The following is a 14,976-nucleotide window of genomic DNA, read 5'->3' on the forward strand; positions in this document are numbered from 1 at the left end:
CCTCTGGAAGAGCAGTCAGTGCTCTTAACCACTGAGAGCCATCTCTCTAGCCCGAGTTGTGGAATGATAATTGGAATTTATCCTAACTCTTGAGAGAGTCAATACCATGTATTTAAAAAAAAAAAAAAACTATGTTCTTTAAGTTATTATGTGAAAAAAAGCATAGTGTACTCTCACATTGGTATGGAACATGTAAAATAATACCAGATGTGGCTTTAATCACAGCACTCAGGAGGCAGAGACAGGGTGCATTTGAATTCAAGACCATCCTGCTCTACATAAGGAGTTCAGGCCAGCCAAGCCGACATAGTGAGATTCTGTCTGAAAAATTTTAAATATTTATCAAACTCATCTTTCCTTCTTTTGCATGTCAAATTAAAAGAAATTCACATCTACTCTTCTCTCCATACCTTAACTGGGGTGGCAGAGAGGTGTGTGATTATGTTTTCACCCTCCTGAGTAAAAACTACTTCAGTTTGGGGTGGTTGAGAGAGTTGAGACAGTGTGTCATTGTGTGGCCAAGGTTAGCCTTGTTCCTGTCAGTCCTCGTGCCTTCCAAGCACCAGGATTGCAGCGTCTGTCCCTGTCCAACTTTGTGGAATTTGACAGCTTTCATTTAAGTTTTTTAAGTTAAAGTTTTTGTCACTTGTAAATTATTACTTTGTTTCCTTTTTGAAATAATAGTGCAATACAGAATGCACCAAACCCTGGAGGTGGTGACCCACAGAAAGCAGGAAAGCTCTCTCCACTTAAAGTGCAGCCTAAGAAGCTTCCATGTCGAGGCCAGCCTGCCTGCCGGGGAGCGTGTGATTCTGGAGAACTAAGCCGGAACTCAGGAACATTTTCTTCACAGATTGAGAATACGCCTGTCCTGTGTCCTTTTCATTTGCAACCAGTGCCTGAGTATGACATTGTTTCTGTTAATAGTTTTAATGCCAGGTTATTTTTTAGTTAAGAAAGTCACATTTCTTTTGATTACTGTTGTATTACCTTCACAACTACATTCTAATATGCTTTCTGTATCAAGGCTGGCCTGGAATGCTAGATACTCTTCCTGCCTCAGCCTTCCAGGTGTTGTCATTAAAAATGTGTCTTACCATCCTTGCCTGCTATAAAGTTGGAAAGTTTTGCCCTCTTACTCAATTATTAGCTTTTTAAACAATTTAGTAAACAGAACTGGAGAGATGCTTTAATAGTTCAGAGTACTTCTTCCTCTTACAGAGGACTGGAATTTAATTCCCAGAATCCATGGCAGCTCACAGCAATTTCCTTTTCAGGCTCATGAATATATGTGGTGCACAGACATATATATTCATGTACATACATAAAAACATGTAGTAAATAAATATACTTTTGTTTTAAGAAGTATTAAGCATTTAAGGGTTTTAAGTTGCTAAGAAAAATATTTACAGATCTGCATGATAAATGCCAAATGATACAGTAAGTTTGTCTGTCTTTGAATTAGATCTTTGAAGTTCTATTTCTAAGATCTTTGCTTAGTATTTCTATAAGACTTTAGGTTGTAGTGATAACCTGTGCCCTTCCTAGGGATTAAATAGAAAATATACCCTGACAATTTTGCTATACAGCTCCAACAGTTTTATGAAATAACTCCTTATTCTTAATAACTATTTTTCCTGATTAAGTGTGTGTTATCTATATATACAAAGTAACATTCTGATAATACTTATTGACTCAGAATGACTAAGAAAACTTTTATTTATTTAATATATAATATGCATTTACCTTCATGAGTTTAAATGCCCTATGTACATGCAGGAACCCTCAGAAGCCAGAAGAGGGTACCAGATTCTCTAGAACTGTACTTTCAGATGGTTGTGAGATGCCATGTAGGTGCTGGGAACTGAACCTGGGACCATTGCAAGAGCAGTATGCTGTCTTAAGTACTGAGCCATCCAGCCTTACAAATTACTGATATTTAAAAGTTGTCTCTTTATAACTGCAGATTTAAGTGTTTACAGGGACACATCTACTTCTAAAGATGTAACACAGTATATTTAAACTCAATTTTGAGTCTTAGTTTCAAAATGTTATTTTATAGTTTCTGCTTGTGTGAAAATAGTGAGTCTTACTGTTTGTAAATGCATAAGTAAAGTGTTAATTGTAAATTTGAAGAAGAAATGAAAGAGTTAGATAGTTGGAAGTTTACCATTTGGTCCCTGACAGCAGTCTAATTTGAAATCATGTTATAATGTAACACACAAGACAGTTTGTAGCACCAAGTGCTGTGAACTAATAGTAGTGACTTTAGAATACTATTCCCTAAGGATGGAGTAAAACTGCTACAATATGTTGTGGCTCCAAAATTCACTTGGCTGTGAATTAATTAAAATAAGCTTTGCTTTTTAAAAAGTTCACGAAGAATTACAATTTTTAGAACCCAGGTTACATACAACAATTAACTTTTATTGATAACTTTAGAATGGTCACCAGCTGTTAGGCAGTTTTAAATACTAAATTCTTGTAAACTGTATTTATAACCCACATAATCTACTTAAACATGAAGCAGAGGTTTTCCATTTTCAGTGAGTTGAATAAAAGACTTTGTGAAGAGGTCTCTGTAAGCTGTAAGGCGATGTCCGTATGTCAGTAGTGTTCATTCCCTTGTTTTACGTAGCACAAGAACCAAAGGGGTGAGAGTACAATTCACTGATGAAAGTCGCTGTCCCTTTCCTTCCAGCACGATGCTTACCTCCATCGTGGTCTAACTGGCTTCCCATAGCAGTTTGAGCCCTCAGTGGATGCTGACTTACTATACTCAGTAAAATAATAGTTCTGTATTTGTCTTGCATGCTGTGTAAGGTAGAAAGAGCTTTCTTGTTGAGAAAGAAAATACTTCTGGGGAAAAAAAATACCTGAGAAATAACTTAATGTTGACAGTGAATACTTAGACACAAGGCAAATGGATTTTTTAGTAATATATGTATTTAATACCAGCTTTTCATCCTTTTAGACCTGAGACAGTGTTAAAAAATCAAGAAGTAGAATTTGGCAGAAATCGAGAGAGGCTTCAATTTTTCAAGGTATGCATGATTTGGGGAATTCTTGATTAACATTTATAAAATACTGATTCTATAAAGTTTTTAGATTTAGACTTGTCATTAGTGAAAGCTTTATAGTCATGGAACTTTCTTGTACCAAATTATTGGAAACCTCATATTTGGCATATTTAAGCAACAATAATAATAAATAATGAAATCAGTGCCTGTATTTTACATTCCTTGGCTTTCCTTAAATTTTAGAGCACAGTTCCTGTCCTAGAGCTTGATAAATAGTTGAGAATGGCCTTGAACTAATTTCTCCTGCCTCCAGCTTCCTTACTGTTGGGATTATAGGTATACAGCTATGCCCAGCTTAATTTGGGTTTTAACGTTCATGAGAATGCATAGGCTCAATATCTGTGTATTTTTAGTATTTATTATAAACTTGGAGTTGGCCATATTTTAGTGTCAATTATTATTTGTATCTTGATTATGAATACAAAGTTACACAATGCACTAGTAACACCATGTCTCTTCAATCCAAACAAAATCTAGTGGAGCTCAGGAGCTTTTAAGAATGTGGCAGTCATCCCTCCTGGAACTGGAATGGCTCATCAAGTGAACTTAGAATATTTATCAAGAGTAGTTTTTGAAGAAGCGGACCTGCTCTTCCCAGACAGCGTAGTTGGCACAGATTCTCATATAACCATGGTGAATGGATTGGGGATTCTCGGGTGGGGTAAGTAAGTATATTTCATTTCTTTTTAAGAAGAGATACCAAAAACGTTATCAGGGGACAGAGTGCCCTTTTGAAGCAACAAACAGATTTAAGAGTTTGTATATTATATAGTAAAGGTGATTTATGAAAAAACATTTGCCCAGTGTCCCGACAGCACCACTCCAAGCAGCTACCCGCAGTGGTGGTGGTGAGGTCCGAGGAATGTTGATGACTGTGGTGTCAGTCTCAGAATCCTTCCATATCTCCTGTTGTCTTTATAGATCTAAAATATACAAGATGATTGTATCCAGTCCTTCATAATCTCTTGTGTTGTCACAGCCTTGCCCATAACCCCTATTTCTGAAATGTGACTACTATTAACAGCTGTTTAAGATTAAGACCAGTTGCTTCCCTAATCCATTGAAATCCCTAATCCTTCTCACCAATTTAAGAGTATCCTACTCTATTTTTTTATAGAGTATTATAACTATTGGGTTTTTTCCTTCTTGGATTCCATTTATTAGACTAAGGTAGATATAGATGAATTGTAGTCACATCTTGGTGTTTGTTGCTCATTGAACAGTGGATAACATACTCAGAAAATGCTGATTAAATTTAATATAAGGTTAAAATACTAGTTTTCTTAATTATGTAAGTGGAGTCATCCTTTTAAAGAGGTTCAGGTTCAAGGTCCACAGTGAAAATATGTTCCTTGTAAGATGCTATGTAAGTCACACTCATGAAGCATGGGAGGTTTTTGAAGGTGCACGGCTAATTTAAATTGCGTTGATACACTTGTCCTTCTCAACAGGAGTTGGAGGTATTGAGACAGAGGCCGTTATGCTTGGCCTGCCAGTTACTCTTACTTTACCAGAGGTGGTTGGATGTGAGCTAACTGGGTCATCCAATGCTTTTGTTACATCCATAGATATTGTTCTTGGCATTACAAAGGTAAGCTCAAATTATAGTTGTTCCATGACTTACTTATCGAACATCTTTATGTAAGTGGAACAGCCCCACAAGAGATTTATGGAGGTTGGGATTTATGCCTCCATCCTTAGCTCTCACATTATTACCTGTATTGTAAAGTTACCATAGTAATTAGAATAAATGTAACATATATACTTGGAAGAACAAAAAAAAATCATTGTGTACTTGTAACTTGTCAACACATTTATCAGAAAACCTCGCTACAAGCTTATGAAGTAGTTACTATTGTAATTATTTTAATCCAAAATAAAATACATGCAGCCTAATCATTTATCAGAGAAGGAACCCAGAGCTAAACACTAAGTAGTAGACTAGGCTTCTGACCCAGGAGTCCATGCCCTTGACAGGTATTATAGCCTCAATAAATAACATTTAAAATGTTACATTTAATCTGGAGTAGGGAGTAGGAGATTGGTGGTGCATGCCTTTACTCCCCGCACTCTGAAGAAAGAGGCAGGTGAATCTTTGTGAGTTTGACACCAGCTTGGTCTGCAGAGCGAGTTCTAGGGCAGCAAGGCTACACAGAGAAACCCTGTCTCAAAAAATAAAAGAATGTTACATTTACACTGGGGGTGGTGGCACATTGCTTTAATCTCAGCACACAGGAGGCAGATCTCTGTGAATTGGAGGGTGGCTGGCCTGTTCTATAGCAAGTTCCAGGACAGTTAGAACTACACAGAGTGTGCAAGTGCTGGTAGAGGGCATACAACACCATGTTCTGTTGAACATTTTTCTTTGTTCTTTTGCCTTTGTTCTGGGACAGAATCTCTCGATGGCCTAGGCCTGGGTCTAAATCTCTTCAAGTTAGGCTATGCTAGCTAGGGACCTACCTGTTTGGCTTTCCAGCACTGTTGCCATGCTTGACATTTTGAACTAAGGTTCTGGATATCAAGCTGAGGCCCTGTGCTTAAGAACTTTTATTATTTTACCAACTACTATTTCTTTAGTCCCTACTCCTAGGGTTTTCTTTTCTTTTCTTTCTTTTAAGGTTTGTTTGTTTGTTTGTTTTACATACATGAGTACACTGTCACTGTCTTCAGATACCAGAAGAGGGCATCAGATCTCATTACAGATGGTTGTGAGCCACCATGTGGTTGCTGGGAATTGAACTCAGGACCTCTGAAAGAGCAGTCAGTGCTCTTAACTTTTGAGTCTTCTCCCCAGCCCAGCCCTACCTCCAGTTTTAAAAGCCTTTTTATTATACTCATATATTTACATTTTTGTATGTGTACATGTATGCCGTGACTTATATTGGACACCCTGGACCATCTGGCTCTCCTCCCCAGTTTCTTCTTTAAAGAAAGTCTCTTTCAAAACCATTACTAGATAATGCTTTAAAACATGAATAGTAGAAATTTGATAGTGCACTTGAAACATGTTTCACACACAATTCCCATGTGGATTGCTTCTCAGCAGTTTTGGTTAAATTACTGGTGTGGTAACTGAGTTGACTCCACAAGGTGGAACAGTGGTGCCAGTTCCTCAGTAGTAATAATGATTATTTGCCCTAGCTGGGAAAACTTGACATTGTAGTAAGATGATTGATAAAGTCAGTACTTGGTAACAAAGATCACAAAGTTAAATTGAAAAATGCACAATTTACTCCTAGTGGAAGAAATATATGCTATTTTGATTTTAAAGAAACTAGTTCTTTAGACACCCTAAAAACACACTGCTTTCAGATTTTTCTGGCTGTTTTAACAGTATTACTATTTGTGTGGTTAGCAGCTTATCATGAGACAATATTTATCCATTATGTGTATTCATTGGATATATTTCTTCTCTGTTGAGGACCTGTTCTTTATAGCATTAACTATGTTATTTTCCCAAATACATATTATGACACTTTATTGATTTGATGAAGACAACACTTGGCCTAATCTATTTTTCTTCTCTTTTTCAAGTATTTTAATTTTTGCATTATTATTTTAATTATGCATATGTCTGTATTCATGTGTGCCTTTGTGGTCATGAATAAGGTGCCCATACTGGCCAGGAAAGGGTCCTGGGCCCCTTTGGAGTTGGAGTTAAAAGGCCATTGTGAGCATGGGTGCTGGGAGCCAAACTCAGGTACTCTAGAAGAGGAGTATATACTCTTAACCACTAAGCCATCTCTCCAGCTCCCCCCACCCCCAATTTTTCTTTTTATCCTTAAAAACCAAGATCAGGGTCCTAGAGTCCAATTCCAGGAGATTCAACACTCTAGTCTGGCTGCTACAGTCAGTGAGCACCAATGTGGTGCATAATTATCCATGCAAACAAAAACAGCAACACATGTAAAGTAAAAATAAGTAATTAAAAACCCCAAAGATGAAAAGTAGTTTCAGCTACTTGGTAGGAATGAATGATTTTCAGAGGAATTTACTTTAAACCATGTATTAAATCTGACCAAAATGAATTTACCTAGAATAATGTTGCTATAAATATTTAAGCTAATACTAATAATTAGAATAGTTTTGTACAGCAACATATAATTTTAAGTTCACTGTATAGTTTTTCTTATAAGTATATTATTTCTTAAACTACAGGGTGCCAACAGTGGTTAGAACACAATTGTTTTACGTGCTGTTAGGAAGCAAAGGGCTGCCAGCTATGTAGGCATTCTGATGAATCTAAGATAGTCTCTGGTTTCAGAGATATTAATATGAAGATTGGTTTTTTTTTTTTGAACATTCAGGTGTTTGTTTTGTTGTTAACACAGAGTCTCATTATGTAGCTCTGGCTGTTGTAAAGACCTACCCTGCCGCTGCCTCCCAAATGCTGGGATTAACGGTGTGAGCCACCAAGCCCTTCTCCTCCTCCTCTTCTTCTGTCTCCTCTTCTTCTTCCTTTTTCTCTTCCTCCTTTTCTTAAAATACCAGTAAAACTAGAATGAATTTGTTTCATATAATAAAGGACCTTATCATTAGTATTGGTTGAAATTTTAACTTTTTAGAAAAAAATCTGACTTTTGCTTTTCTAGAAATCCATGCTAATTTATTTCATTGCTTCTACATACTGTGTTGTTTTTTCATATCTCTAAAAGCACCTCAGGCAAGTAGGCGTGGCTGGAAAGTTTGTGGAGTTCTTTGGAAGTGGAGTTTCACAATTATCTATTGTCGATAGAACTACCATAGCAAACATGTGTCCAGAATATGGTGCTATCCTCAGCTTTTTCCCTGTTGACAATGTGACACTACGACATTTAGAACATACAGGTAAGAGAATATAAAATGGTTGCATTTCCACTGTAGCTGTTTGATAGTCCTTTATTTATAATGAACTACTATGTCATACATGCTATCAAACTGTTTTATTTTGAAACAGTGACTCTAATCTTAATTGATGTTCCTAAAAAACTCCTCGAAACGTAGTCCCTTGTGATCCACTGACAACATGTTAAAGGAATTATTCAGACCACAATATTCTTGTCACCTTTTCCTTACAAGAACAACCCTCTCACCTATCTTAGTAGAGGTGCAAGCAAATGAGATTTTTGAGTGAGAAGCAGTGTAGGGCTGCAGGTTCGAGATCTTTGTGCAGCTTGATTGGCTAGGATCTTTGATCACCCTGATCACTATGGAAGCCACCTTCAAAGTCATATTTGATATTTCATAAAGCCTTTATTGACTGAATAGTAAGTCTCCTTTCCATTCAGAAGAAACCACTGTTGAGTTACTTAACTCTAATGAAAGATACATTCTGAGAGATAGAATCTGTGTTCTTCAGTTTGTGGGCATATTATTATGAGTGACTACATGAAACAGCCAATAGACAGTAGATTATATGATGCCCTTGAAATGATGTGTTTTCCATAAAATGTACAAAACAATACTTTTTTTTGAGAAGCCAGCACTCATGCTCTCAGTGTGTCTGTCCTTATGAGCATTTCTCTCTTAACCCGGTCTGTCTTGAACCCCAGCTCTGTTTCACCTCATCACTTACATACTAATCTGAGTTAAGACATTGGTAGACATTAGTGACTTTTTTTTTAACTGTATAACAAACTAGCCTAAAATTTAGTGGTTTACAAAACAGTAGTAGAGCTGTTTAGCTGTGGTAGAGCACTTGCTGTGCACCACAAGGTCCTGACCAATCTGAAACAAACCTAGCAATAATCATTTATTGCCTCATGGTTTCAGTGGTCAGTGACTTCAGACAGGGCACAGCAGGTCTTCCTGCTTGTTGCTGCTTTGTGTCTAGCGCCTCAGTTGCACAATTCACAAACTAGGGTCCCGAATTCTGAAGAATGTCAGCTGTGGACTCAGGGTTGTCAGCACATCCATTCTTATATGCTAGTGTGGTGTGGCCATATGGTTTCCTCATGCAGTCTGGACTGGTAAGTGGTGTCTGTCGAGGGTAAGCAGAACAGGAGACAAGTGCAAGTCAAGGGTGCATGAGTGAGTGGACTTAGTTTACCACTGCAGTTTCACATCCCTGCCATCAAGATCTCAGAATTCTTTACTACTGTTTATTTTGCTGTTCCTCTTTTTTAGGTTTTGACAAAACCAAACTTGAGTCAATGGAAAAATACCTTAAAGCTGTGAAATTGTTTCGAAATGATGAGGATTCTTCAGAACCTGAATATTGTCAGGTATTTGCAAGTAACTCACCTAGGAGAGAGCAGAAGGATGAGTACTGTGCACAGTCCTGTTTATAAGTGCTTACTAGTTAGGAGCTTTGGGCAGTGTGCCCCGCAGAGTTCTTAGAGGAAATGCAAATGTGTAGAGCAGTTCCAGCAGTGTAATAAGTGCTTAATGAGTGATAGCTGTTAAGAAGAAGATCCATTTCTGACCCATTATTTTGATTTTATAATGACATTTAGATGGACTCTGGTTATAGTAAATTTTCAACGTTTTGTAAAATCTACCATTTTGATTTATATTTAATTATGAGAGCAAGTATATACATGTGTTCAGGTGCCCACAGGGGCCAGGAGAGAACATCAGATCCCCTGGAGTTAAAGTTAACATGAGTGTTGGGAACAGAACTTGGATCCCCTAAAAGAGCAGTGTAGCCTCTTAACCACCTTTTTATAAATATTTACAATATTAACCCTAAATTTTAATTTTTTCTGATTTAGGATGAGCACTGTAATATTTCCACTGCTCCAAAAATTATGATTTTTATGATTTCTGCATCTGGTTTATGATATTTTGTATCATTCTATTGTTATATGGTCTTAAATGTTCAATGTACTTTATAATTCTTACTGAATATGTTTGGTGACATAGGTAGAATTCACATTCAGGAAAGTTGGTATCAATTTGGTATTATTATGGTTTTGCTGTCCCCCCACCAGGGGGGCAGGGATTTTTTTTCACCCAGCTCTGTTTTTTTTATTTTAAGCTTATTTCCATCTCACATAATCTAATTTGAATATTTAAAGCCTTGTGTTTCCCCTAAGCTAGAACACAATGATTTCCATGTAGGAAACTTTGTTTTTATGTAATGTTTCTAATTTGTAGAATTGAGATAGAGACAGAAAAGATGGCAGATAGAGAGGGAAGGAACAGAATATGAGAGTGTACATTCAAAAGGTTGTTTGTAGTAGGGTCTCGAATTTGAAGCTCTTCTGCTGACTTAGTAGTCTCTTGAATGTTGGGATTATAGATGTAAGCCACCATAGCTGGCGTTTTTAGAAGAGTCTTGAAAGCCAGAATAAAAGATGTAGAAACCAAATTTGCAAGATTCTGGAAAAATCTTTTAACTCTTTCCATTTGCTTTTCCCTTTGACTTCTATTGTCTATGATTTTGGGGGGGAAAAATGACTGGTAGAGTAAAACTGAATTGATTACTTCCTAGAAACCCTAGCCAGAGGCTGGGGTGCGTCTCAGTTGATAGAGTGCCTACCGTGCATAAAGCTGGGCTCAGTCTCCAGTGCTTGAGAATCAGAGTGCAGCTCCATCCTCAGCTCTGAGTAGTAAGTTCAAGGTCAGCCAACACTGTACACGACCATACTCACACAAATATGTCCCAGCTGTGCCAGCGATAGTCCTTCATACTTGCAATCCCAGGACTCGGAAGCTGTAGCGGGAGGATTGTAAATTCAAAGCCAGTTTGTGCTGCAAGTTCAAGGCCAACCGGGGCTGCCTAGGGTGCCCATGTTTTTTGTTTTTTGTTTTTGTTTTGTTTTTAAAAACCTCTTTCACCCTGTAAACTGACAATAGTTGGAAATAAAGCTAAAATCTGTCAAGACATTGACTTCAAAAGAAACTTCTTGAGGCTAGAGAGATGATTTAGTGGATAAAAGCATTTGCTGCTTTTCTCAGGACCTGGGTGGGTTTCCAGCCACCATGTCTCAGTCATCTGTAACTCTAGCTCCAGGAGATCTGACACCCTCTGCTGGCTCTCACAGGTATCAGACACAGGTGGTCCACATATATACGGTGCTGGCAAATACTCATACATATAAAATAAAACCAAATCTTTATAAAAAAAAATTTCCTTCAGTGTTTATTTAGGTCAAAGACTAGGATCCATTAACTCTATTAAATATAGTAGGATCCTTCAGAATAGTCTTGGCTATGATGAGACTAATGAATCAGCATTATTAAATTTGCTGTACCTAACCACACAACATGAACAAATGGAAATATTAATGTTTAGAGAAATAAATAGCCTAATTGGAAACAGATTTTAACAAAAATAATGACTTTTTAACCAAGAAATCAAAGCCATCTCATAGGAAACTAGCCAGTAAGATCTTCTGAAACCACACAGAGAATGGAATCCTGTCTCTGTTACATTCCCTGAGCATGCTCTGTTGACCAGGCATAACATATGAGGTGACAGGTTTACTAACCATTTACTTCGTGATCTAAGAGTGAGACATGGCTGGGATTAGAACTCAGGCAGTGAGCTGATGACTAGCAGAGGTTCTTGTGCAGGCTTCTGTTGTGACAATGGTTTTGGTTTTGTTATTTTAGGGCAGCCTTATGTAGCCCAGGCTGGCTCACTATATAGTCGAGGATGGCTTTGAACTAATAATCATCCTGCTCTGCTTTTGAAGTAATTGGCTTTGAACTACTAATCATACTGTCTCTCCTTTTTGAAGTACAAGCAATATACCATCAACTTTGATTTTGTGTGATGCTCAGAGTAGAACCCAGGACCTCATGCATGCTAGGCAAGCCCTCTAGCAACTAAGCTGTATCTTCAGCCCTTTGATAGTATTTATATGTAGAGGAAAAAAAAAATAGGAGAAACCATAGTTTTTATAAGTTGTATTAAAATAAATGTATCATTCTGCTTATAAAGTAACATTGGCTTTTGTATTTACTCTTGGAAATTCTGATCTCCTTTCGTCTCCCACTCTCTGTTTTTCCTAGGTGATACAGATTAATCTGAATTCAATAGTTGCATCTGTCAGTGGTCCAAAAAGGCCTCAGGATAGAGTTGCTGTAACAGATATGAAAACTGATTTTCAGGCTTGCTTAAATGAAAAGGTAAATTATTTTATTGTTACTTTTATGCTATGTGCTAAGGAGTAAAAAGCCAACAGGGTTTAGGATTGATTTCTAAATTAAATCAACTGCTTATTTGTTTGTTTAATACGGTATGTTGTATGCCAGCGCCTTGTGAGGGTCAGAGTTTGGATTATATCTATTTAAAGTAATCAAAGGTTAATAAAGTTAGTTTTCTCAGTCACAGTGGTTTCCTTTCAAGTGCTAATCCGCTGTGTACAGTACAGACATCATCTACATCACTGAAGAATGTTTATTGTTTTAGTCTTCCTACTAGGAAGAAACCATTGCGCTGTGTAATTATTTTCATTGAATTTGAAAAAAACAAAAACAAAATAACCTTGACTCTGGGGTTTCTGATTTTGTCTAAACCATTGCACTGTGTAATTATTTTTATTGAATTTGAAAAAAACAAAAGCAAAAACAAAAACAAAATAACCTTGACTCTGGGGTATCTGATTTTGTCTTTAAAGTCATGGCCATAGTTTTTTTCCCAGCAATGTGTTAGGAAACAGTAGAGTTGGCTTTGCCTCCCAGTCCTGGCTTTTATAGTTTGCTTACTTTTTGTTTGGAAAATAACAAACTTGTTTAGAAATAAGGTGGTTTCAGTTGAATTGCTGTACCTGTCAGGCAACTTTAGCACTTACTAACTCAAAGTCAGTCTTACTCATCTCTTCTGCACTCACACAGTTGAGACATTTGGGGCAGATCTTTAGAATAGGAAGAGTTTCTACCAGGTTTTTGAGAATTCCTGTAAGCAGGAATGATTAGGAAACATCTCAGCTGGGACTGGATCTGCGTGGTTGGCTGTAATCACATAATATATAAAAGTGTTGCTTACAAACACTAATAGACTTCCCTTGTAATATTCAAATCTTGTTTAAGGTGTTGCACCTTCTGAATGGTGTAGACCTTTTATGTCACAATAGAACTTTGACTGTTAAACGATTAGACGTCAGATATCCAAGTTGTGTTTCCTATTTGTCCCACCAAGTCTGTAATACTTACATACAAATTTATAGGTTGGATTTAAAGGCTTCCAAGTTGCAGCAGAAAAACAAAGTGATACTGTCTCTGTTCATTATGATGGAAGTGAGTATAAGCTGTCCCATGGATCCGTGGTCATTGCTGCAGTTATCAGTTGTACCAATAATTGCAATCCATCTGTGATGCTTGCTGCAGGTAGGTTGGTATTATAACTATAGATTCTCTTATGTAAATTACTGTTTGTTTTCCTGTTATATTTCTCTTCCTTAAATAATGTATCCATGTTTGTGTTTTATATTGAGAGACACTGAAATTTTAATTCATTGGTTAGCTTTATTTGTATTTTATTACACATAAGGTAGCTTTTGAAAAGACTATAGTTTATGTATCTATTAATTTTAAATTGTTTCTGTCTCTTTAGTAAACTTCTAAGTAATGCTATTCAGCAGTATTGCTTGGGATTTCCCCACCAGTATACTGTATACTTTTCCATCACAGTATACTGTGCGAGTGGGGAATTACTGACATGTAACATCAGTTTGTATACAGGGTGACAGCATTACCAGTGTTAAGTTGCTCTTTGTTTACTATGATCATAACATTGATTCAGTCAGTAGCGGTTATATATGTTCTTTTTTTTTCCAGTTTGATGCTATGGTGTTAGCCTACTTCCTAACAATTTGCAGCATGATGCTACTTTACTAAGATTTTCAATTTGTCTCAGTGAACTGAATGGGTAGAGTAAAATGCACAGAGTAATGATATTAAGGTTTTAATGGCTGGAGAGATGGCTCATCAGTTAAGGGCACTGGTTGCTCTTCCAGAGGTCCTGAGTTCAACTCCCAGCAACCACATGGTGGCTCTCAACCATCTGTAATGGGATCTCTTCTGGCATGCAGGTGTACATACAGATAACAACACTCATAGACATTAAAAAATAAATAAATCTTAAACTTAAAAAACTTTTTATAAATTTGAACTTTTTACTGTTAATTGTAGTCTATGATACTAAACACACCCTTTTCTTGGTTTTTATTCTAATGTGAAGGAGGTAAGGGTATGTTGTCATAGTCATTGTTTGTTGATTTTACAGGTCTTTTAGCTAAAAAGGCTGTTGAAACTGGTCTACGAGTTAAACCTTATATAAGAACAAGTTTGTCTCCAGGCAGTGGGATGGTTACACATTACCTCAGTTCAAGTGGAGTGTTACCCTATCTTAGCAAGCTAGGGTAAGTGACATTTACTGTTATTTATACCTAGACTTGTATTTAGCCAGTGATAAATATATTTGTTAGGAGTCAAAGAGAAGCCAAAAGGAAAAATACCACTTATAAGGGGGGATGGCCCCCTCACAGTTGGTACAAGACACACCCAGACACTAAGTTCCCAGCACAAAGGAGATTTTATACCCACAGGGGCAAGCAGACAGCACAGCAGCAAGAAGCAAGCAGGTGTTTTTGATTTTGGTTTGTTTTTTTTTTGTTGTTGTTTTTCCCAGAAGCAGATTTTTAAGGAGAAAAGGGGGGATCTGTACTAGAATGAGTTGCTAAATCTTGATTAGATATGTTTGCCAGATAATGGATTTTGGGGGGGGAGGGTTTGCAGATAATGAATTTTATTTTATTTATTTATTTTTTTTTTCTGAGACAGGGTTTCTCTGTGTAGTCCTGGCTGTCCTGGAACTCACTCTGTAGACCAGGCTGGCCTTGAACTCAGAAATCTACCTGCCTCTGCTTCCCAAGTGCTGGGATTAAAGGCATTCGCCACCACTGCTCAACTTTCTGTGAAGCTTAAGAGAAACAACTTTTACATTTCTTTCCTAGTTAAATGATGA

General features: G+C 37.1%; 1 protein-coding gene across 1 annotated transcript in view; it reads left to right on the top strand.

The window, feature by feature from the left end:
- Positions 1-14,976, top strand: part of Ireb2 (iron responsive element binding protein 2) — a 47,539-nt gene that overhangs the window by 19,339 nt on the left and 13,224 nt on the right. Inside the window, exons 5-13 of the mRNA XM_076925276.1 lie at positions 685-903; positions 2,975-3,044; positions 3,558-3,741; positions 4,532-4,671; positions 7,736-7,907; positions 9,186-9,283; positions 12,021-12,137; positions 13,178-13,337; positions 14,236-14,371. Of these exons, the coding sequence (XP_076781391.1) occupies positions 685-903; positions 2,975-3,044; positions 3,558-3,741; positions 4,532-4,671; positions 7,736-7,907; positions 9,186-9,283; positions 12,021-12,137; positions 13,178-13,337; positions 14,236-14,371 (1,296 nt within the window). The remainder of the gene's footprint in view (positions 1-684; positions 904-2,974; positions 3,045-3,557; positions 3,742-4,531; positions 4,672-7,735; positions 7,908-9,185; positions 9,284-12,020; positions 12,138-13,177; positions 13,338-14,235; positions 14,372-14,976) is intronic.

Source organism: Arvicanthis niloticus, chromosome 26 (genome assembly GCF_011762505.2).
Source record: "Arvicanthis niloticus isolate mArvNil1 chromosome 26, mArvNil1.pat.X, whole genome shotgun sequence".
In the NCBI taxonomy this organism is placed as follows: Eukaryota; Metazoa; Chordata; class Mammalia; order Rodentia; family Muridae; genus Arvicanthis; species Arvicanthis niloticus.